This window comes from Muscardinus avellanarius (genome assembly GCF_963383645.1).
Source record: "Muscardinus avellanarius genome assembly, chromosome: 16".
NCBI classification, from domain to species: domain Eukaryota; kingdom Metazoa; phylum Chordata; class Mammalia; order Rodentia; family Gliridae; genus Muscardinus; species Muscardinus avellanarius.
This window is the reverse complement of record NC_137802.1, coordinates 2,865,524-2,888,023: the sequence shown is the minus strand read 5'-3', so window position 1 is coordinate 2,888,023 and position 22,500 is coordinate 2,865,524. Positions and strand designations below refer to the sequence as shown.

At 51.8% G+C, this 22,500-nt stretch overlaps 1 protein-coding gene across 1 annotated transcript in view; it reads left to right on the top strand.

Moving 5' to 3' along the window:
- Positions 1-22,500, top strand: part of AP3D1 (adaptor related protein complex 3 subunit delta 1) — a gene marked incomplete at both ends in the record, with an annotated part of 57,577 nt that overhangs the window by 11,545 nt on the left and 23,532 nt on the right. Inside the window, 7 exons of the mRNA XM_080713898.1 lie at positions 2,828-2,923; positions 7,578-7,658; positions 14,090-14,170; positions 16,514-16,621; positions 19,809-19,938; positions 22,106-22,245; positions 22,374-22,447. Coding sequence (XP_080570024.1) covers positions 2,828-2,923; positions 7,578-7,658; positions 14,090-14,170; positions 16,514-16,621; positions 19,809-19,938; positions 22,106-22,245; positions 22,374-22,447 — 710 coding nt within the window. The remainder of the gene's footprint in view (positions 1-2,827; positions 2,924-7,577; positions 7,659-14,089; positions 14,171-16,513; positions 16,622-19,808; positions 19,939-22,105; positions 22,246-22,373; positions 22,448-22,500) is intronic.

The window sequence follows — 22,500 nt, the reverse complement described above, 5'->3', positions numbered from 1 at the left end:
TGACCCTGGCTTCATTGTACCAAGTCCTGATCATGAAATATTCAGCAGAGTCTTGGTTTGAGAGGACACCGAATACTGCGGCCCTTTGCCCTGTCTGCCTGTACGACAGTCTCCGGCTGAGTCGGGGTGTAGTCCGGGGGTGCTAAGACAGTGGCAGGTGCTCCTGGGGCCCTCCCCACAGGACAGCCCCTGGAGGGGTGCCAGGTTGGCTGTGCAGGGAGTTGGCTTGTGAGCTTGGACTCTGGCTGGTACCTGGCAGTGGCAGGTCAGGCTGTGAGCGGTCCCAGCCCGTGGTCTTCCATCAGCTGGCTGAGCAGGGGCTCCTCAAGTCTTCTGAGGTGCTTGGCCTGGTTGAATGCCCCGGATGTGTGGTGTTGGCGAATGCAGTCTCTCCACACCCTGTGGGGACCCCTGCTCTCCTCAGGGGGAAGCTGGCGATCTCCCCAGGGCCACCCTGGAGTGTCTGCACTTGTCCTGTGCTTGTCGGGTCTGCTCCGAAAGCAGTGCAGCCGTCCCCTACTCTGGACCCCGTGCCTCGGTCCTGCTTGGCTCAGAACTGGCTGGAGTGCGTGTTAGTAGGTGTGCTGAGTTAGCTCTGAGCGAGCCCAAGAGAACTGGGGGTGCAGGCATCGGGACGGCCCAGAGGTGGGAGCAGCCACACGTGGGCTGTCCACGGCAGAGCACACGGCCGTGCCTGTGATGAGCATCACGTGACCGCCGGTGCCCCAAACCAGCCCCGCCCAGGACCCAGCACTGCACAACGGAAAAGAGAGGACTAAGGCGTTCCATACTTGGGAGGCTGTGCTGGGAGGATCGTGGGGGGTGGGGGGCAGCCTCAGCAACTGAGCACTGCGCTACAATTCAAAACAATAATAATAAAACTGGATGAAGTGGCACACACTTGTAATCCCAGGACTTGGGAGGCTGAGACAGGAGGATCCCAGGTTTGCAGCCAGTCTCAGCTACTTAGTGAGGCCCTCTGCAGATTAGTGAGACCCTGTTTCAAAATAAAGAATACCAACAACAACAACAAAAAAATAGGGCTGAGTCAGGCGTGGTGGCGCACGCTTGTCATCCCAGCATTGGGGAGGCTGAGACCAGAGAATTGCAGTTCGCAGACAGCCTCAGCTACTTAGTGAGGCCCTCCGCAACTCAGGGAGACCCGGTTTCAAAATAAAGAATAAAAAATAGGGCTGGGGGTGGAGCTCAGAGGTAGAATGCCCCTGGGTTCCATCCCCAGCACCAAATAAATAAATAAATAAATAAATAAATAAATAAATAGGGCTTGGGGTGGGGCTGGGGTGTAACTGACTCAGTGGTAGAGCACGTAAAACATCTACAAAGCTCTGGGGTCAGTCCCCAGCACTGTCTTTTTGTTTTTAAGGGGCTAGGCCTAGCCAGCTGTAGTAGTGACACATTTGTAATCCCACTACTTGGGAGGCTGAGATGGGATTGCAGGTTCGGGCCAGCCTCAGCTGCTTAGGCCCTCTACGGGGTAGACCATGTTTCTATATATAAATAAAATAGGACTGGGGGCATAGCTCAAAGGTAGAATATCTCTGGGTTTTATCTCCAGTACTGCAAAAAAGAAAGAAAGAAAGAAAGAAAGAGAAAGAAAGAAAGAAAGAAAGAAAGAAAGAAAGAAAGAAATAGAGCTAGGGCTACAATCCTAGCCCTAGCCCTATTTCTTTCTTTGTATCCCTAGGCCCCTGCCCCCCCAGGAAAAAACAAACAAAACACTAGGAAGCCCTATTTCTCTGAGCAGCAACTCTCAACCCCAGCACCTAGCAGGCCACTCCCTGTTTTTAGGTAGCCCATTCTGGGACTTAATTTTTTTTGTGTGTGTGTGTGTTACTGGGGATAGAACCCAGGGGCATTCTATCTCCGAGCTACACCCCTTGCCCTATTTTTTATTCTTTATTTTGAAACAGGGTCTCACTAAGTTGCAGAGGGCCTCGCTAAGTAGCTGAGGCTTTTCGCAAACCAATATCCTCCGGTCTCAGCCTCCCGAATGCTGGGATTTTATAAGCATAGGCTTCTGGCTTTTTTCTTTTTCTTTTCTTTCTTTTTTTTTTTTTTTTTTTTTTGGTGGTGGTGCTGGGAGTGGAACCCAGAGACTTTCTACCTCCAGGCTATACTCCCAGACCTTTTTTATATTTTATTTGGAAACAGGGTCTCATTAAGTTGCTGAGAGCCTCACTAAGTAGCTGAGGCTGGCTTCGAACCTGCGCGATCCTCCTGTCTCAGCCTCCCAAGCGCGGGGATTACAAGCGTGCGCCACCACGCCCGGCGGTGTGGCTTTCTTCTAAAATGGTTCTTGTATCTGGGCATGGTGGCGCATGTTTGTAAGCCCAGTACTTGGGAGGCTGAGACAGCCTCAGCTATTTAGTGAGACCCTGTTTCAAAATAAAGAATAAAAAATAGGGCTGGGGGCGTAGCTCGGAGGTAGAATGTCCCTGCGTTCCATCCCTAGTACCGCAATAAATAAATAAATAAGTAAATAAATAAATAAATAAATAAAGCCGGGCTTGGCGGCGCACGCTTGTCATCCCAGCATTCGGGAGGCTGAGACCGGAGGATCGCGGTTCGCGGACAGCCTCAGCTACTTAGGCCCTCTGCAACTCAGTGAGACCTGGTTTCAAAATTAAGAATAAAAAATTGGGCAGGGAGTGTAGCTCGGAGGTCAAATGCCCCTGGATTCCATCCCCAGACCCACTAAATAAATGAATGAGTGAGTGAGTGAATGAATGAATGAATGAATGAATGAGATGGTTCTTGTCAGCATGCCACCGAGACCTTTGTCGTTTAAGCTGTCTTTCCCTTGTAGGCGAAGTACATCTCTCAGTGCATCGATGAGATCAAGCAGGAGCTGAAGCAGGACAACATCGCAGTGAAGGCCAACGCGGTGTGCAAGCTCACGTATGTAAGTACACCGCAGAGCAGGCCGCCCGCTCTCACCCTGCGTCCGCCCCCGTCCGGATGTCTGTCTGCCCATCACCTGCCCCTCCAACCCTCGCTGCCACCGCCACACAGCGCCCCCACCCCCGCCCGAGGCCAGCAGTGATGGCCGTGGGCCCTGGGGGCTGGGGTTCGCTCTAGGAAGGACCGGGCTGCCGGGTGGGTGGGGTTCAGGCGCTGAGCCGTAGGCACAGGCCTGCAGAGTGAGCGGAGCGCACCCCGTCCTGCCCCGCTGCTCCTCAGGGGGCTGCTGCGCTGGAGTCCAGCTGTGGCTGTTCTTAGTATCTCCTTTGCCGGGGATTGCTCGGGGATTTTTTGTGTGTTTATGTGTGTGGCACTGGGGATTGAACTCGGGGGCATTCTACCTCTGAGCTCCACCCTCAACCCTTTTTTATTTTATTTTATTTACTTATTTATTTTTGTGTGTAGTCCTGGGGATTGAACCCAGGGGCATTCTACCTTCAAGTTATTCCTCCAGTCCTATTTTTTATTCTTTTTTTTTTCTGGTGCTGAGGATGGAACCCAGGGGGTAATTCTACCTCTGAGCTACATCCTCTGCCTGCCTGCCTGCCTGCCTTTCTTTTCTTTCCTTCCCTTCCCTTCCCTCCTCCCCTCCTCTCCTCCCCTCCCTTCCCCTCCCCCCTCCTCTTTCTTCCTTCCTTCCTTCCTTCCTTCCTTCCTTCCTTCCTTCCTTCCTTTCTTTCTTTCTTTCTTTCTTTCTTTCTTTCTTTCTTTCTTTCTTTCTTTCTTTCTTGGTGGTACTAGGGTTCCTGGAAGTCCTTCTACCTCCAGGCTACAATTCCAGACCTATTTTATACTTTTATTTTTGGAAACAGGGTCTCTTAAGCCAGAACCGGCGCGATCCTCCTGTCTCCACTTCCCAAACACGGGGATTCCAAGCGTGCGCCACCACGCCTGGCTTTTTATTCTTTATTTGGAAACAGGGTCTCACTAAGTTGCAGAGGGCCTCACTAAGTAGCCGAGGCTGGCTGTGAACCTGTGATCCTCCTGTCTGAGCCTCCCGAATGCTGGGATTACAAGTGTGTGCACCATGCCTGGCTCCTGTTTTGTTTGTTTTGTGGTAATGGGGATTGAACCCAGAGGCATTTTACCTCTGACATACATCCCCACTCCTTTTTTTCTTTTCTTTCAGTACCAGGGATAGAACCTAAGGCCATTCTACCTTACACCCTAGTCCTATTTTTTATCCTTTTTTTTCTTTTTTTCCTTTGGACCTGGGGATGCAACCCAGGGGTATTCTGCCTCCGAACTACACCCGAGCACTATTTTTTATTCTTTATTTTGAAACGGGGTCACACTGAGTTGTGAAGGACCTCGCTAAGTAGCTGAGGCTGTCTGCGAACCGCCTAAGTCATCAAGTCTAAGTCTCAGGAATGGGATTACAAACGTGCGCCACCATGCCCGGCACCTGTTTTATTTTTAATTAATTAATTAATTAACTTAGTTGTGGTACTGGGGATAGGACCCAGGGACCTTCTATTTTCTGGCTTTGCCCCCAGCCCTATTTTATTTTTCAATTTTTTTTAAGATACTGGGGATTGAACCCAGGGGCATTCTACCGCCAGTTAAGTTGTGGAAGGCCTCACTAAGTAGCTGAGGCTGGCCCTCGAGCCTGAGATCCTCCTCCTGGCTCAGCCTCGCACGTACTGGAATTACAAGCCTGTACTACCAAGCCTGGCTTGCTTTATCTATCTATTTACTTACTTATTTATTTATTTATTTATTTTATGCAGTACTGGGGATAGAACCCAGGGGCATTCTACCTCTGAGATACACCTCCAGCCCTATTTTTTATTCTTTACTTTAAAACAGGATCTCCCTGAGTTACAAAGGGCCTCACTAAGTAGGAGTTGAGGCTGTCTTAGAACCGAAATCCTTCTGTCACAGCCTCCCAGATGCTGGGATTACAAGCCTGCACCACCATGCCCAGCTATTTTTTATTTGGAAACAGAGTCTCACTAAATTGCTGAGGGTGGTCTTGAACTTGGGATCCTCCTGTCTCAGCCTTCCAAATCCTGGTGTTAGAGATGTGTGCCTCTATTCCTGGCTTATTTTTTATTTTGAAACAGGGTCTTTCTAAATTGCTGAGGGTGACTGAGAATCTGCAAGCCTCCTGGTTCAGTCTCCCAAGTACTAAGTTTAAAGGCATGTGCCACCAACACCTGGCTTGGTAGGGGATTTTACTTACTTTTTTTTTTTTTTTTTTTTTGTGGTACTGGGGATGGAACCCAGGGGCATTCTACCTCTGAGCTACACCCCTAGCCCTATTTTTTAGTCTTTTTTGTTTGTTTGTTTTATGTGGTACTGGGAATGGAACTCAGGGGCCTTCTACCTCCAAGTTATAGCCCCGACCTATTTTATATTTTATTTGGAAACAGGGTCTCGCTAAGTTACTGAGAGCCTCACTAAGTGCCTGAGCCTTGTTTTGAACCTGTGCGATCCTCCTGTCTCAGCCTCCCAAGTATTGGGATTATAAGCATGCACCACCATGCCTGGCTCTTTATTCTTTATTTTGACAAGGGGTCTCGCTGAGTTGCAGAGGGCCTCACTAAGTAGCTGAGGCTGGCTGCGAACGTGAATCCTCCAGTCTCGGCCTCCCAAATGCTGGGATTACAAGCTTCCGCCACCATGCCCAACTTTATTCTTTGTGTGTGTGTATGTGTGGTAGGGGATGAAACCCAGGAGCATTCTACATCTGAGCTACACACCCAGCCCGATTTTTTATTCTTTTTTTTTTTTTTGTGATATTGAGGGTAGAACCCAGAGGCTTTTATTTGGAAACAGGGTCTCAATAAGTTGCTGAAAGCCTCACTAAGTAGCTGTGGCTAGCTTTGAACCTGTGCGGGCCTGTCTCAGCCTCCCAAGTGTGGGGATTACAAGCATGCACCACCACGCCCGGCCTTATTATTTATTTTTTTATTTTTAATTTTTTTTTGGTGGTACTGGGGTTCCTGGAAGCCCGTCTACCTCTGGGCTACACTCCCAGACCTATTTTATACTTTTTATTTGGGAACAGGGTCTCCGAAGCCAGTGCAGCTGACTTCGAACCTGCGCGATCCTCCTGTCTCCGCCTCCCAAGCTCAGGGATGACAAGCGTGCGCCATCAGGCCCAGCCTTATTCTTTATTTTGAAACAGGGTCTCACTGAGTTGCAAAGGGCCTGGCTAAGTAGCTGAGGCTGGCTGCGAACCGTGATCTTCCTATCTCAGCCTCCCAGATGGTGGGATTACAAGCATGTACCACCACGCTCGGCTTTGCTTTTTTTTCCTTTTTCCTTTTTTTCTTTTTTTCAGTACTAGAGATGGAACCCCAGGAGCATTCTAGCTCTGAGTAACACCCTTAGACCTAATTTTTTTTTCTTTATTTTTGAAACAGGGTCTTACTGAGTTGCAAGGCGCCTCACTAAGTAGCTGAGGCTTCAGAACTGAGATCCTTTATCCTCTGGTCTCCGCCTCCCTAATGCTGGGATTACAAATTGGGATTACAAGCATTTGCCACCACGCCTGGCCTGGCTTTAGTTTTTAAAAATTATTTTGTGGTATTGGGAGTGGAACCCGAGGGCATTTTACCTCTTTTATTTGGGCACTGGGTCTCAATAAGTTGCGGAGACCCTCACTAAAGTTGCTAAGGCTGTCCTCGAAACTGTGATCCTCCTGTCTCAGCCTCCTCGGTACTAAGATGACAGGCACATGTCACCCCACCTGGCTTCATGGGGGATTTTCAGTAGTGCAACAGAACACCACTCTTGTCAATTGCAGGCGTTTATTATCTTTCAAGTGTTTATTAATAATCTTTCCCTACAAACCTTTTTTTTTTTTTTTTTTTTTGGCAGTGGGGAATGAACCTGAGGGCATTCTATTACTGAGCTACACCTCCAGCCCTATTTTAGTTTTTATTGTGAATTAGGGTCTCACCAAGTTGCAGAAAGTTGCAGAGGGCCTCACTAAATTGCTGAGGCTGGCCACGAACCTTCAATCCTCCTTTCTTAGCCTCCCGGAGTACTGGGGTTATAGTCCTGTGCCATCATGCCTGGCTTCCCTAGCTCTTTTTCTTTTTTCTTTTTTTTTTTTTCTTTTTTTTTTTTTTTGGTGGTACTAGGGGTGGAACCTAGAGGCTTTCTACCTCCAGGCTATACTCCCAGACCTTTTTATATTTTATTTGGAAATAGGGTCTCACTAAGTTCCTGAGAGCCTCACTAAGTAGCTGAGGCTGGCCTCGAACCCATGCTATCCTTCTCCCTCTGCCTCCCAAGCGCGGGGATGACAAGCTTGCGCCACCACGCCCAGCCCCCTTTCTATTTTTTTATTTTGAAACAGGCTCTCAATAAATTGCTCGGGGCTTGTCTAAATTGCTGAGGCTGGCCTTGAACTTGGGAACCTTCTGTCTCAGCCTCCTCAGTACTAGCATCAGTGCCTGTCCATATTCAGTATTAGAGCAGGCAAAGCCCCGGGTGTGGGCGCGGGTGGGTGGGGAGAGGTCGCTGTGTGGAGACCGGCTGGAGTCTGTGCTCCCATGGGCGTGGGGCAGAGGCTCCATGTCATGGCCCGCGTCTCCACTGTGGCTTGTGAGTAAAAGTCCCCGTGCCTCCCTTCTTAACAGTTGCAAATGTTAGGGTACGACATCAGCTGGGCCGCCTTCAACATCATCGAAGTGATGAGCGCCTCCAAGTTCACGTTCAAGGTGAGCATGTGAGCATCGGGCGGGCGGGCGCGGGCGGGGTCCAGGGACGCGCCCTCCCCGGTGTCCCCGGCCCGGTGTCTGCAGTGGCGCTCTGGCCCGCCCTTCCGCACAGTGGTGGGCAGTGTCCTGTGGCCAGTTGTGCAGGCGGGCCCGAATGTCGGTGTCCTGACCGCCTCCGCTGCTTCCTGCAGAACTGCTGGCCAAGGGGAATTTCTCCTTCCTTTCTCCTTCCCTCCCTCCCTCCCTCCCTCCCTTCCTTTTTGCTTGGGGTGGGGGTGCTGGGGTTTGATCTCAGAGGCACTCTACCTCTGAGCTACACCCCAGCCCTTTTTCTTTTGAAACAAGGCCTTGCCAGGTAGCTGAGGGCCTGAGTCACCAGCTTCAAACCTGAAATTCTCCTGTCTCAGCCTCCTAAGTACACTTGTACCCTATCATTTCTAGCCTCTATTTATTTATGGTACTGGAGATTGAATTCTGGGGCGTCTCACCTTTGAGATATGCCCCATAGTCCTGTCTTACTTGAATACTTATTTATTTGTTTATTGGTGGTACTGGGGTTCCTCGAAACCCTTCTACCTCCGGGCTACACTCCCAGACCTATTTTATATTTTTTTTCTTTGGAAACAGAGTCTCTTAAGCAACACTTACTTATTTTTGTGGTACAGGGGATTGAAATTGAACTCAGGATTTTTTTTTTTTTTTTTTTTTTTTGGTACTAGGGATGGATCCCAGGGGCATTTTACCTCTTAGCTACATCCCCAGCCCTATTTTTTTATTCTTTGTTTGGAAACAGGGTCTTACTGAGTTGAAAAGGGCCTTACTAGATAGCTGAGACTATCCGCAAACCTCCGTCGTCTTGTCTCAGTCTCCCAAATGCTGGGCTTAAAAGCGTGCACCACCACGCCTGGCGAAACCAGGGGGATTCTACCTCTGAGCTACCACCCCCCAGTCCTCTTTTATATTTTTATTTGAAACAGGGCCTCACTACATTGCTGAAGGCCTCATTAAATTGCCAGGGCTGGCCAGAACTTCTGATATTCCCGTCTTAGCCTTCCAAATACTATGACTATAATTGTATGTTTCCATACCCAGCTCCTGTTTTATTTTTCATTTTGAAACAGGGTCTTGCTAAGTTGCTGAAGCTGGCTTAGAACCTGTGATCTTCCTTTCTCAGCCCCCCCAAGTACTGGCATTATAGTCATGTGTTACTGAGCCTAACAGGAGGAAATGCCTGTTTTTTAAAACAATTTTTTTGGGGGGCTGGGTATGGTGGCGCACGCTTGTAATCCCAGCATTGGAGAGGCAGAGACTGGAGGACTGCATCAGCTACTTAGCAAGGCCCTTTGCAACTCAGTGAGACCCTGTTTCAAAACTATAAAGACTAAAAAATAGGCCTGCGTGAGTAGCTTGGAGGTATAGTGCTCTCGAGTTCCATCCGCGGTACTGCAAAAAAAATAATTTTGTGTGTGTGTGTGTGTGTGTGTGTGTGTGTGTGTGTGTGCGCGCGCGCGCATGAGTGTGCTACTGGGGATTGAACCCAGGGGCATTCTACCTCCAAGTTACACACAGCTGTATTTTTTTCCCCCAGAACTGGGGATTGAATCCAGGGGCATTCTACCTTGGGGATGGAGCCCAGGGGCATTCTACCTTTGAGCTACACCTCCTGCCCTATTTTTTATTCTTTATTTGAAACAGGGTCTCACTAAGTTGCGGAGAGCCTAAGTAGCTGAGGCTGTACATGAACTGTGATCCTCCTGTCTCAGCCTCCCAAGTACCAGGATTACAAGCGCGCGCCACCACACCTGGCCTATTTTTAAATTTTTGTTTGGAAGTAGGGTCTTGCTAGGTTGATGAGAAGTTGCCTTGAACCTACTTCCTGAGGCTGTCCTTGAACGTGCAATTCTCCTGTTTCAACCTCCCAAGTATTAGGATTGCAGGCATATACCACATGCCCAACTGCCTGTTATATATATATATAAAATATATATATATATTATATATGTATTTATTTATTTTATTAGATATATATATATGTAGTTTTTTGTTTGTTTGTTTTGTTTTTGTGGTACTGGGAAATAAACCCAGGGGCATTCTATCTCCAAGCTAACCACTAACTCTTTTCATTTATTTATTTATTTATTTATTCATTATTATTTTTTTTGGTGGTGGTACTGGGGTTCCTGGAAGCCCTTCTACCTCTGGGCTACACTCCAAGACCTATTTTTACATTTTTATTTGGAAACAGGGTCTCCTAAGCCAGCGCGCGCGGCTGGCTTCGAACCTGCGCGATCCTCCTGTCTCTGCCTCCCAAGCGCGGGGATGACAAGCGTGCGCCACCACGCCCGGCTTATTTATTTATTTTTTGAATTTGTGCGGTACTGGGGATTGAACCCAGAGACATTCTACTTCCAAACCACACCCCCAGCCCTTTTTATACTTTTTGTTTTGAAGCAGGCTCATGCTAGATTTCTGAAAGTCCTTTTAAGTAGCTGAGGCTGGTCTTGAACCTGCAGTCCTCTTTTCTCGGCCTCCCAAGTACTGAGATTACAGGTTTGCACCCACAGCCGGCTTTATTTATTTATTTATTTATTTTTATTTTTTGTGGTACTGGGGATTGAAACCAGGGACATTCTACCTCTGAGCTATACCCCTAGCCTTAGTTTACCCTTTTTTTTTTTTTTTTTTTTTTTTGCAATACTGGGGTTGGAACCCCGGGGCATTGTACCTCCAAGCCACACCCCCAGCCTTATTTTTTAGTCTTTACTTGGAAACAGGGTCTCACTGAGTTGTGAAGGGCCTTGCTAATTTGTTGAGGCTGGCTGCGAATGTGTGATTCTTCTGTCTCAGTCTTATTTTTATTTTGAAACAAGGTCTCACTGAGTTGATGAGAGTCACACTACTTGCTGAGGCGCTCCTCAAACTTGCAGTTCTCCTTCCTCAGCCTCCCTGGAATCGGGATTACAAGCATGAAACCCCATATCCAGCTTTTATTTTTTTATTTTTTGTTTTGAAACAGGGTCTCTGAGAGTCTCACTAAGTTGTTGAGGCTGGCTTTGAACCTGAGATCCTCCTGTCCCAGCCTCCCAAGAACTGGGATGACAGGCGCGCACCATCACACCTGGCTAGGAATTGCCTTTTAAAAAACAATTCTCAGTCAGGCATGGTAGTGCATGACTGTCATCTAGGACCTTCGATCCTCCTGTCTCAGCCTCCCAGGCACAGGGATTAAAGGCCTGCGTCACTGTGTTTGATTGTACGTAATTTTTGAAAATTGTTTTATTTTATTTTTGTGGAAGTGGGGACTCAACACAGGGGCGTTCTACCTCTGAGCCCCACCCGCGGCCCTATTTTATATTTTTTATTCTGACACAGGGTCTCACTAAGTTGTGGAGGGCCTCACTAAGTGGCTGAGGCTGGCTGCGAATCTGCGAGCCTCCTGTCTCAGCCTCCCAAGTCCTGGGGTGACAAGCATTCATCACCATGCCTGGCTGATATTTTTCTTTTAAGTCATATCAGTGAAAACTTGGGCTTGGAACTATTTAAGCTATATAAGTTAAAGGCCAGGCAGGATAACTTGGTGAGACCGTAAGTAAACTATAATCTTCATTTGTAAATGTTTTTTGTCTATAAGGTGATACTTGCGTACATGCATACTGTGTGCAATGACCAAATTCAGCCTCCTACTCCCCTGCATCAGGCATTATTTTGATTTTTCTAGTTCTTGGGATGGTGCCCAGGGCCTCATGCATGCGTGTTAAGTGAATATGTGTGTGTGCATACACATGGTACTGGGCATTCTGCCTCCAAGCTATACCCCAACCCTATTTTATTTTTTTTATTTAGAAACAGGGTCTCACTTAGTTGCAGAGGACCTCACCAAGTTGCTGAGGCTGCCCACAAACCTGAGATCCTCCTATCTCAGCCTCCCAAGTACTGGGATTGCAAGCGCGTACCAGCACACTGCTCACCCTGGTAACTTTCATTGAAGAGTGATGTAGTGTATTCATCAAAACTGGGGTGTTGAGCCGGGCGCGGTGGCGCACGCTTGTCATCCCCGCCCTTGGGAGGCCGAGACAGGAGGATCGCGCAGGTTGGAAGCCAGCCTCAGCTACCGAGTGAGGCTCTCAGCAACTCAGTGAGACCCTGTTTCCAAATAAAAATATAACATAGGTCTGGGAGTATAGCCCGGAGGTAGAAAGCCTCTGGGTTCCACCCCCCAGTACCGCCAAAAACAAAACAAAACCAAACAAAACTGGGGTGTTGGCCAGGTGTGGTGGTACAGGCTTAAAATCCCTGCACTGGGGAGGCTGAGAGCGGAAGAATTACAGACTCACGGCCTGCCTCTGCAGCTTAGTGACACCCTGTTTGAAAGTTAAAAAGGGCTGAGGTGGTAGCTCAGAGGTGGAATATCCCTGGGTTCACACCCCAGTACCCCCTCACACATACACCTCAGGGTGTCTTCCTATGCTTCCTTTTTTTTTTTTTTTTTTTTTTTTTTTTTTGGTGGTACTGGGGGTGGAACCCAGAGGCTTTCTACCTCCGAGCTATACTCCCAGACCTATTTTTATATTTTTTATTTGGAAACAGGGTCTCACTAAGTAGCTGAGGCTGGCTTCGAACCTGTGCAATCCTCCTGTCTCAGCCTCCCAAGCGCGGGGATTACAAGCGTGCGCCACCACGCCCGGCCCTTTTTTTTTTTTTAATCTGCATGTCTGTTTTATTTCCCGTCTATATAAAATTGTGGTCATTTCTTTATTTCTGTCATTAAAGTTTGAGTGTTTATTTGACTCAAAAGCAGAATCACATGTCTGATACAAAAACTAAATATTCACATCACTAAATTCGTAGGATTCGATTGAACTGTTGTGCTTTTGAGTCTTTCTTGGGAACAGTAGCTCATCTTGCCCGGATGCTCTTTTCTCTTTAATATATTTGAGTAACTCTGCACTGAGTGTTTTTTCTTCCACATTCAGTAATGTCCACAAGGGTAACTTAGAGCATCAGTAACTGGGCTAGCTAATATTCATGTCAGCTAACCCTTTGATATAGTTCTATGGTAACTGCAAATATTTTATTTTATTTAATTTGCAGTACTGGGGATGGAACCCAGGGGTATTCTATTTCCGAGGCATACCCCCCAGCCACGTACATACGTGTGTGTGTGTGTGTGTGTGTGTGTGTGTGTGTGTGTGTGTTTATATTTTTTAAATTTTATATATTTTGAAACAGGGTCTCACTGAGTTGCAAAGAGCCTCACTAAGTAGCTGAGGCTGTCTGCGAACCACAAACCTCCACGTCAGCCTCCCAAATGCTGGGATTGCAAGCGTGCGCCACCATGCCCGGCAACTTCAGATATTTTAGTTACGACACTGACCAGTTCTGCTCACGCTGTCATGAGAAGTCCCTGAACACCGTCTACTTCAGTCTCGGCCTGGCTTCCCCAGGTCGAAGCCGTACCCTCCTGAGCAGCTCTAGCAGGAGAATTACGTTTGCAACACTGGGGATTTCGCCGACAGTGTTGACATCACTCGTGTCAACCAGCAAAACTCTTGTTTTGACCACAGTAGTGAAGTCACGGCCAGCAGCTTTCAGAATTTCACAGATTATTTTATTTATTTATTTATTTATTTATTTATTTATTTTTGTGTGGTACTCGAGATGGAATCCAGGGCCCTTCTACCTCTGGGCTACACTTCTGACCTATTTTATATTTTATTTGGAAATAGAGTCTTACTAAGTTGTGGAGGGCCTCACTAAGTAGCTGAGGCTGCCTTTGAGCCAGTGCAGTCCTCCTGTCCCGGCCTCCCAAGGACTGGGATGACAAGCGTGCGCCACCATGCCCAGTTTCACTGATGGTGTAAGAGCTTGTGTTCCTGCTTCTGCTACCCCTGCTGGCACAAGCTTACCTGTCCTGAGATGGTCCTGTCAAGTGACACTGCCCGGGTACCAGTGGCCCCAGGCACTTTCGCAGTTCTGATCAGGGACACCATGGCTAGTCCTTCTTTCTTGAGGCTCCCTTGGAGCAGAAGGCCTCATCACCCTCGCTGGCTTCCCACCCCACCGACTTCTGCTCACGTACTTAAAGTGTTCTGTGCGATTATGAGTTTGACCTTGGATACCCACTGCAGAAAAGGTCCAGTCATCACAAAAACCCACACTCAGGACTCCCTAGTCAGGTTCTAAAGGCAGCTCCTGGCTGCCTGAGCAGGTCCGTGGAGGTGTACGGTGTCCTCAAGACTCAGAAGCTTCAACAACCCTTAAAATAATACCGTGTTTCAAAGCCTGCAGGCCCCAGCTCTGGGGGATTTTTTTCCTCCTGGAGGTTTGCAGAGGCCTGGTGGCTGCAAGTGGCTGCCTGGTGGCTGCACGCAGGGCCCGGGAACCCTGCAGGTCTAGGCCTGGGTCTGACGCGCCCTCTGTTGACCCCACAGCGCATCGGCTACCTCGCGGCCTCCCAGTGCTTTCACGAAGGCACCGATGTCATCATGCTGACCACCAATCAGATCCGCAAGGTAGGCATCTGCCAGCACACCTGTGGCCCTTGTCCTCCCCTGGGGTGTCTGCTCTCCGTGCGGGCTTTCCTGGCACCCACGCAGTAAGTAGACCGGAGCTGATGGCCCCGAGGCCATCCGCCCACCCATGGTTGTCTTGGCAACCTGGCACGGCTCCCACGTGGCTGCTGGGATTCTCAGAAGATACCAAGACAGGCCTTAGCAGGCCCGAGCTTCCCCGAGCCCTGTCCCTTTCTCATTTCCTCAGCTTGGTGCTGCAGGGCCAGGGGCCTCAGGGTGCCCCCTCCCCCTCCTTTTCTCCCTCCAGCAGCCCTGCCCATCCAGGACACTCAATATCTCTACTTTTTTTTTAGTTATATGGCGTGCGTATTTCGTATTTCTGGGTGAACCCAAAGTGCACACTACCTGTAAGCTACACCACTGGCCCTGTTTTTTTTGTTTTGTTTTGTTTTTAATATGTTTTGTAGTACCGGGGATGGAACCCAGGGGCATTCTAGGAGGTATCCCACCTATACCGCCCACCCTATTTTACTTTTTATTTTATGGTACTGGAACCCAGAGGCTTTCTACCTCTGACCTATGCTCCCAGACCTATTTTTTAATATTTTATTTGGAAACAGTCTCACTAAGTTGCTGAGAACCTCACTAAGGAGCTAAGGCTGGCTTTGAACCTGTGTGGATCCTTCTGTCTCCACCTCCCAAGCGCGGGGATTACAAGCGTGCGCCACCACGCCCTGCTTAGGTTTTACCTTTTCCTCTGGTCTTTGAGACAGTCAGGGAGACACGTCCTCTGGGCTCCCACATCCCTGGCACGTCTCCCTTTCTAGTGACACTGTCTGCAGGGTCTGGGGCTGCAAATGGCCAGGGGCATTTGCTGGACCCTCATGAAGTTTTGCCAGCCCTACCAGGTGACCTGGATGGGAGCTCCTGGGGCACAGCAGGGGGCAGGTGTGGGCACAGGACGAGGTGCAGATCGGAGCGCCAGGCTGTGCCGGGCTCCTGGTGCACGGTTGAGGCTGTAGCTGTCAGCCAGCTGTGGCTGCCCTGACAGGCAGGGACACCTCCAGGATGGGGGCTGAGGCCGAGGGGAAGAAGCCTGGGCAGCTGAGCCTTTCAAGAGAGGGAGAGAGTGTTGCCAGGGGCCAGTGGCAGGACGTGGATGTTGCGGGCTCTGGATGCCTCGCCATAGCATGTCCCTGTCCCCCCTCCACTGGCACTGCTGTAGACAGGCCTGTCACCTGTAGACGTGGGCCCGTCGCCCTGGCGGGAAGTGGCAGGTGTGCCGAGGCTGTGGGTCAGGTCTGGGCAGGGAACCCCTCTGGCTTTCCTTTCTGTGGAGCCCAGGATGCGCCAGCTCCCTCACGGGAGGAGTTGGGGAGTTTCCGTTGTCCCCGCCACCATTCCTGCCCTCGCCTGTGACTAGCCTGGCTTTGACAGGATGGGTCTGGGTAGCGCCACCCATCTGCTGATGAGCGTTCCACACCTCCATGCCAGGTCCCCACGCGTCCTTGGGGTTTGCAGCCCCGTGCCACTTTAACTGAGCCCAAGACTTGTGAGACGCTGCTCCCAGGGCCAGCAGGGCTGCTCCAGACCAGGCCTCCTGCTGCTAGTGCTTCTGCGGGCTAGCGTCCCTTCCAGAAGGTTCTTCAGCAGCGCCCTCGGCATCTTCCCAGATGCTGCGGCTTTGAGAGCAGGCGCTGGGGCCGAGGGCGGCCAGGGATGGGGGCTATTTCAGCCTTGTGCCTGGGGTGGAGGCTCCTGAAGGGCAGCTTCCTGCGTGTCTACGGGACACAGTTTGGGGGGCCCTTCCAGAAGATCTGTCCTCAGGAGCAAGTGTGTGGTGTCGCAGAGAGCTTAGGCATCAAGTCGCCCCCGCGCTCCGCGTTCGCAGCGGTGGCTTCTGGTCCTGCCTCAGGTCCTGTTTACTTGACAGATGCAATAGGCTTCAAGGCCTCGATCCCCTGAGCGCCAGGGTCATCACTGGGGAAGAGGCCCTGGGTAGAAGAAGGTACTTGGATCGAGCCCTTTGGGGCTCCTTCCTGCCCCGTGCCCATGAGAGGATGGTCGTCACGCAGCCCCAGTCACCTCCCCAGGACTTGGGATGGGTGAGCCAGCATCTTGGTCTCCAGGGAGCCGGGAGACTCGGTGACCCACGCACAGCTTTCCTGGCCTCTGCCTCAGGCCTCTTCTGCCCAGGTTACTCCCACAGCAGCAGTGAGGAGGTGGCCCGTGTCAGTTCCCCAGTGACCGCCTGCGGTGGGAAAATGCGCTGTGGCTGCGCTGCGCTCGTCGGAGGCGCGGCGCTGGACACCAGGCCACTGACTGTCTCCTCTCCCCTTGCAGGACCTGAGCAGCCCCAGCCAGTACGACACTGGGGTTGCACTGACTGGTCTGTCCTGTTTTGTCACCCCAGATCTTGCCAGAGACCTGGCAAACGACATCATGACATTGGTGAGTTTGCGAGTGTCCCCGCCACCCCTAGCCTGAGCTGTGGCTGGGCGCCGGGAAGATGGGGTAGGGTGGCACGTGGAGGGGCTGGGCCCCAAGGGAAGGTGAGGATGCTGGGGTGCGGCCTGGGTGGTACCAATGCCCAGTTGTCAATCCCGGCTATGCTCTGGGACCAACATTTTTTTGGGGGGGGTCTGGGGGTGGAACCCGGGGGCATTTGACCCCCGAGCTACACCCTGCCCTATTTTAATTTCTTATTTTGAAGCAGGGTCTCACTAAGTTGCAGAGGGCCTCACTAAGTAGCTGAGGCTGTCCGTGAACCGTGATCCTCCGGTCTCAGCCTCCCTAATGCTGGGATTACAAGCATGCGCCACTACGCCTGGCTTCTGGGACCACTTTTGTACCCTCCTCCCCCTGGTCCCTTTGAGGGCATCCTGCTGGCCGGAGGAAGGGCTGGTAGCCCTGTCACGGCAGGCCTAAGGGGGTGTTGGTGTCGATACTGAGGTGCAGACCCTGGTGGTGGTTGTCAGCAGCCCCCCAGCCTCAGCGTGGTCGTCTCCTCCTCTGTTCTCATGCCCTTAGAGAGAGAGTGTGTGTGTGTGTGTGTGCGTGTGTGTGTGTGTGTGTGTTATTGTGGATTGACCCCAGGGGCATTCTACGCCCAGGCTACACTCCCAGCCCCATTTTATTTTATTTTGAAACGAGGTCTTGCTAACTGAGTTGTTGAGGCTGGTCACCATGCCTAGCTTGGTTTTATTATCTATTTTTTGTGGTATTGGGGCTAGAACCCAGGGGCCTTCTACTTCCAAGCTACAACCATAGATCTATTTTTTCTTTTTCTTTTCTTTTTTTTCCCCCAGTACTGGTATTCTACCTCCAAACTACACCCCAGCCCTATTTATTTATTTATTTATTTATTTATTTATTTATTTATTTTTGTGGGTCTGGGGGTGGAACCCAGGGGCATTTGACCTCCAAGCTACACCCCCTGCCCTATTTTTTATTCCTTATTTTGAAACTGGGTCTCACTGAGTTGCAGAGGGCCTCACTAGCTGAGGCTGTCTGCAAACCACGATCCTCCAGGTCTCAGCCTCCCGAATGCTGGGATTATAAGCATGCACCACCACACCCGGCCTTTTATTCTTTATTTTTGAAATAGGATCTCACAGTTGCAGAGGGCCTCACTAAGTAGCTGAGGCTGCCCGCGAACCGCCATCCTCTGGTCTCAGCCTCCTGAATGCTGGGATTACGAGTGTGCGCCACCACGCCTGGCTATTTTTTCATTCTTGTTTTGAAACAGGTCTCACTAAGTTGCAGAGGGCCTCACAAAGTAGCTGAGGCTGGCCATGAATCTGTGATCCTCCTGTCTCAGCTTCCTAAGTACTGAGATTACAAGTGTGTGCTACCATGCCCAGCTTAGTTTTTATTTTGAAACAGGGTCTCCCTGAATTGCTGAGGCTGGCCATGAACCTGTCTCAACCTCCCAAGTGCTGCATTAACCCAGGGGCATTTTATCTCTGAGTTACACTCCTAGCCCTATCTTATTTCTTATTTGGAAACAGGGTCTGGCTAAATTGATGAAAGTTTCACTACTAGCTGAGGCTGGCCTCAAACTTCCTCCTGCCTCTGCCTCCCAAGTGTGGGATTATAAGTGCGTGCCTCCATGCCCGGCCAGGTACTGCCTTTGATCTTGAGCTGTCATGGCGGCTGAACTGGCTCTGAAGGCAAACGCCGCATGCTGGCCCTCGCCTCGGAGGCGTCCTAGACAGTGGTCTGGCCCGTGCAGCGCCCTCACCTCCTGGCTGTGCAGTAATGGCGGCCCCATGTCCGGGCCATTCAAGGACCTATTTCCTCTGTCTCCCCCTTAGGACTGTGGAGAGCAGGCTCCTTCCTCCCTGGCAGGAATGTCCAGGGGTGGCTGGGCTGCTCACTGCAGGGATTTAATTTCTTTGTTTGTTTGTTTGTTTGTTTGTTTGTTTGTGGTACTCATGATTGAGTTCAAGGGTCTACCTCTGAGTAATACCCTCTGCCCTATTGTTTTGTTTTGGAACAGTTTTAGTAAGTTGCTGAGGCTGGATGCAAACCTGTGATCCTTCTGGATCAGCTTCCCAAGTACTGGGATTACAAGTCGCCCACTGCGCCCATCTCAGGAATGTTTGGATACTAGCTGGTGATCTTGAAGCTTGTTAGTACAACTGGCTCAGCTTTTACATTGGGGGGCAGTCCCCTAGCTAGTGACTGTTTTAAAAGAACTTAGGATCACCGGTTCGTCGCCAGCCTCAGCAACTTGGTAGGCCCTCTGCAATTTAGTAAGACCCTGTTTCATTCATTCATTCATTCATTCATTCATTCATTCATTCATTCAATTGTGGTACTGGGGATAGAATCTGGGGGCCTTCTACTTCCCGACTATCCCACCAGACCTACTTTTTATTTGGAAGCAGGCTCTCACTGAATTACTGACAGTCTCACTAAGTTGCTGATGCTGACTTTGAATCTTCGATCCTCCTGCCTTAGCCTCCCAAGGACAGGGATTACAAGTGTGCCCCATCGCCCGGCGTGGTGGCGCACGCTTGTCATCCCAGCATTCGGGAGGCTGAGACCAGAGGATCGCGGTTCGCGGACAGCCTCAGCTACTTAGTGAGGTCCTCTGCAACTCAGTGAGACCCTGTTTCAAAATAAAGAATAAAAAATAGGGCTGGGGGTGGAGCTTGGAGGTAGAAGGCCCCTGGGTTCCATCCTCAGTACCGCAAAAAAGAAAGTGAACTAAACGGAGCTCTGCCACACCCGCTGGCCACTTGCCTCTTTCTTGGTCTCTTTGGTACAAGGGCAGTGAAAAATAAGTGCAGAGACCACCTGGCCTGCAAAACTGAAAACGTCCCTTGGCAGGCCCTCTAGACAGCCGGCCTGCCCCTCTGGGCCGGAGCAGTTGAGATCCTGCAGCCCGACGTCCCGCGCTAGAGGTGGCAGGGGTGCAAGTCGCCGCCTGGCCGAGGTGGGCGCGGGCAGCTCCCCTGGGGTGTGACAGGTGTTGGGGTGCCCAGCACCGATGGGCAGCAGCGGGGCAGCCCCGCTGGGGCCTGGGCCTCTTTCTCTCAGCACCAGCAGAGCAGGGACACAGTGGGCGGGTGATCCTGTCCCTGGGCAGGGCCTGGAGGGTGCGTGCAGACCGGCGCCCCTGTCTCCGCAGATGTCGCACACGAAGCCATACATCCGGAAGAAGGCTGTGCTGATCATGTATAAGGTGTTCCTCAAGTACCCCGAGTCGCTGCGCCCCGCCTTTCCCCGGCTGAAGGAGAAGCTGGAGGACCCCGACCCCGGTTGGTGGATTGGCAATGTGGGGGTGCAGGGGGTGTTACTGGGAAGCATATAGGCGCGCCGGGGATGGCTGGCACTCTTTCCTGCGTGGCGGAGGGCGAGCCAGGGCCCTGCGGGACCTCGGGTTCCTCCTGCGCGTGAGCAGACGTACGGCCCTTTGTAGGCGGCTGGTGGCCAGGGCAGCGTGGTCCTGGGATTTGCAGCCGTTTGCAGTGCGGCACCCAAGGGAAGCAACTCTGAGTCCTGCTTCACTGACGTGCCACGCCTTAAAATCTTGAGGTGGAGAGCTCCCTCCCATGGCTAGAGATAACAGAGCTGGAGGTGATGGGCAGGTCACTCGAGGGGTGCCCCTTGAAGGCCACGCACCTGGCCTGGGAGCACGGGACCCCCGACCGAGGTCTCAGTGAGGTCCAGACATTGCACGCACAGATCCTGATGGGCTTCTAGTGTGGGTTCAGAGCAAGAGGCACGCTCTCCACGAGGCACCGCCAGCAGGGTGACTGCTGCGCCTGCGTACTGTCCCCGCAGTAGGGCAAGTCAAGCAGCCGCACCCCGCTGTCTCACAATAAGCTGGTCACCAGGAGGCCGTTGTCCCAGGAGGGATCACATTGAGGACCTGTGGGGGGCCGAGACCTGGAGACACTGTCCTGTGTGATCCACTCCTGCTGGCACGAGACAGTGAGATGTTTACTCAGAGCCGAGGTCGGTACAGAAGTGAGCGTAAGTTTAGACAGTGCCTGGGGCCCCGGACAGCCTGTTGCTGCATCGGGCTCAGACAGGCCCAGGCCAGTGCAAGGCAGAGCTGGCCAGCGAACCTCCCGAGGCCCTGGGCTCAGCAGAAGACACCCAGGCTGGCCGGGCCCGTGATGAAGGATGTGGAAAGCTAGCCGCGGAGGGCTCCACCTGACGCCCACCTGCCCCCTGGTGGGTGGCAGGCAGCCTGCATGGGAGGCGGTGAGGCCAGGGCCTCTGGGCTGCCCTGAGTGTGTGTGGAATAAGTGTAACAGGGCTGCCGGGCCTGGTGGGCACTGTGTAATCCCAGCATTCGGGAGGCAGAGACCGGAGGACCGTGGTTCTCGGATTGTCTCAGCTACTTCGTGAGGCCCTTGCAACTCAGTGAGACTCTGTTTCAAAAATAAAGAATAAGAAATTAGGGCTGGGGGAGTGTTGCTTAGAGGTAGAATGCCCCTGGGTTCCGTCCCCAGGAACACACACACACACACACACACACACACACACACTCTCTCTCTCTCTCTCTCTCTCTCTCTCTCTCTCTCTCTTTCCACCCCCACCCCTCTCTCCCTCTCTCTGTCTGTCTGTCCCTGAGCGGGCATGGGTTTCATGAACACTCCACCTCTGCATCTGAGGGACTTGCGCGTCCGTGGATTCTGGTTCCTGGGGGGTCTGGGACCAGCCCTCTAGGGATGCCAGGGTGAGCCGCGTCTCAGTGCCCCGTCCCCCTTTGCTCATTCTCTTGGTGGTTTTCATTAAGGCTCGCTGGGTCCTCGTTTCATTCTGTAGGTGTGACCTGTCAGCAGGACCATGCAGGTTTTGGCTCACATTGGCCTCGGGTGCGCCTCTGTGTGGGTCCCTGTGCCTTTCTGACATCTCCCCTGAGTTCCTGGCACCACCTGTTGCCAGATTCGCCTCCACGTTTCCCAGAATGCACCATTTCTCCAGCCTGCTGCCTTCACCGGGATGGGTGGCGTTTAGAAGGTGGACCTGAGCCGGCGCGGTGGCGCACGCTGGCCAGCCCAGCATTCGAGAGGCGGAGATGGGAGGATGTTCTCGGACAGCCTCAGCTACTTAGCAAGGCCCTTTGTAACTCAGTGGGGCCCTGTTTCAAAAGTAAAAAAGACTAAAAAATAGGGCTGGGGTGTAGCTCGGAGGTACGGTTTCCCTGGGTTCCATCCTCGGTACCAGAAAAAAAAAAAAAAAAGGAAGGCAGGCAGACAGACCAGGGGCTGGTGGTGTCATTTTCAGCTGCTTGGCACATGGAGGTAGGAGGTGTGTGTGTGTGTGCGTGTGTGTGTGTGTGTGGCATGCTGCTGCCCTGGCTATGTGTGTGCTCACACTCTGCCAGGGTGCTCCCAGACTCCCTGTGCTGTGAGATCCCGTTGAGCGGGGCACCCCGTGCTGCTGACGCGGGCTCCCCCTCTCCCTCCTCAGGGGTCCAGTCGGCAGCTGTCAATGTCATCTGCGAGCTGGCCAGACGCAACCCCAAGAACTACCTGTCCCTGGCCCCGCTCTTCTTCAAGCTCATGACCTCCTCCACCAACAACTGGGTCCTCATCAAGATCATCAAACTGGCAAGTGCCACTCCGAGACGGCGGGCAGCTCGGGGCCCGTCTCGTGGGGCCCTGAGCCCGGGAGGTGTGGTCCTGCCCGCATGGCTGCTCCTGCCCAGGCAGTCACACGGCCCCTCCTGTCCCTGCAGTTTGGGGCCCTGACCCCCCTGGAGCCAAGGCTGGGCAAGAAGCTGATCGAGCCTCTCACCAACCTGATCCACAGGTAGGCTGCCCATCCTGTGTCTGCCAGCTGTGCCTCCATCTCTGCCACTGAGG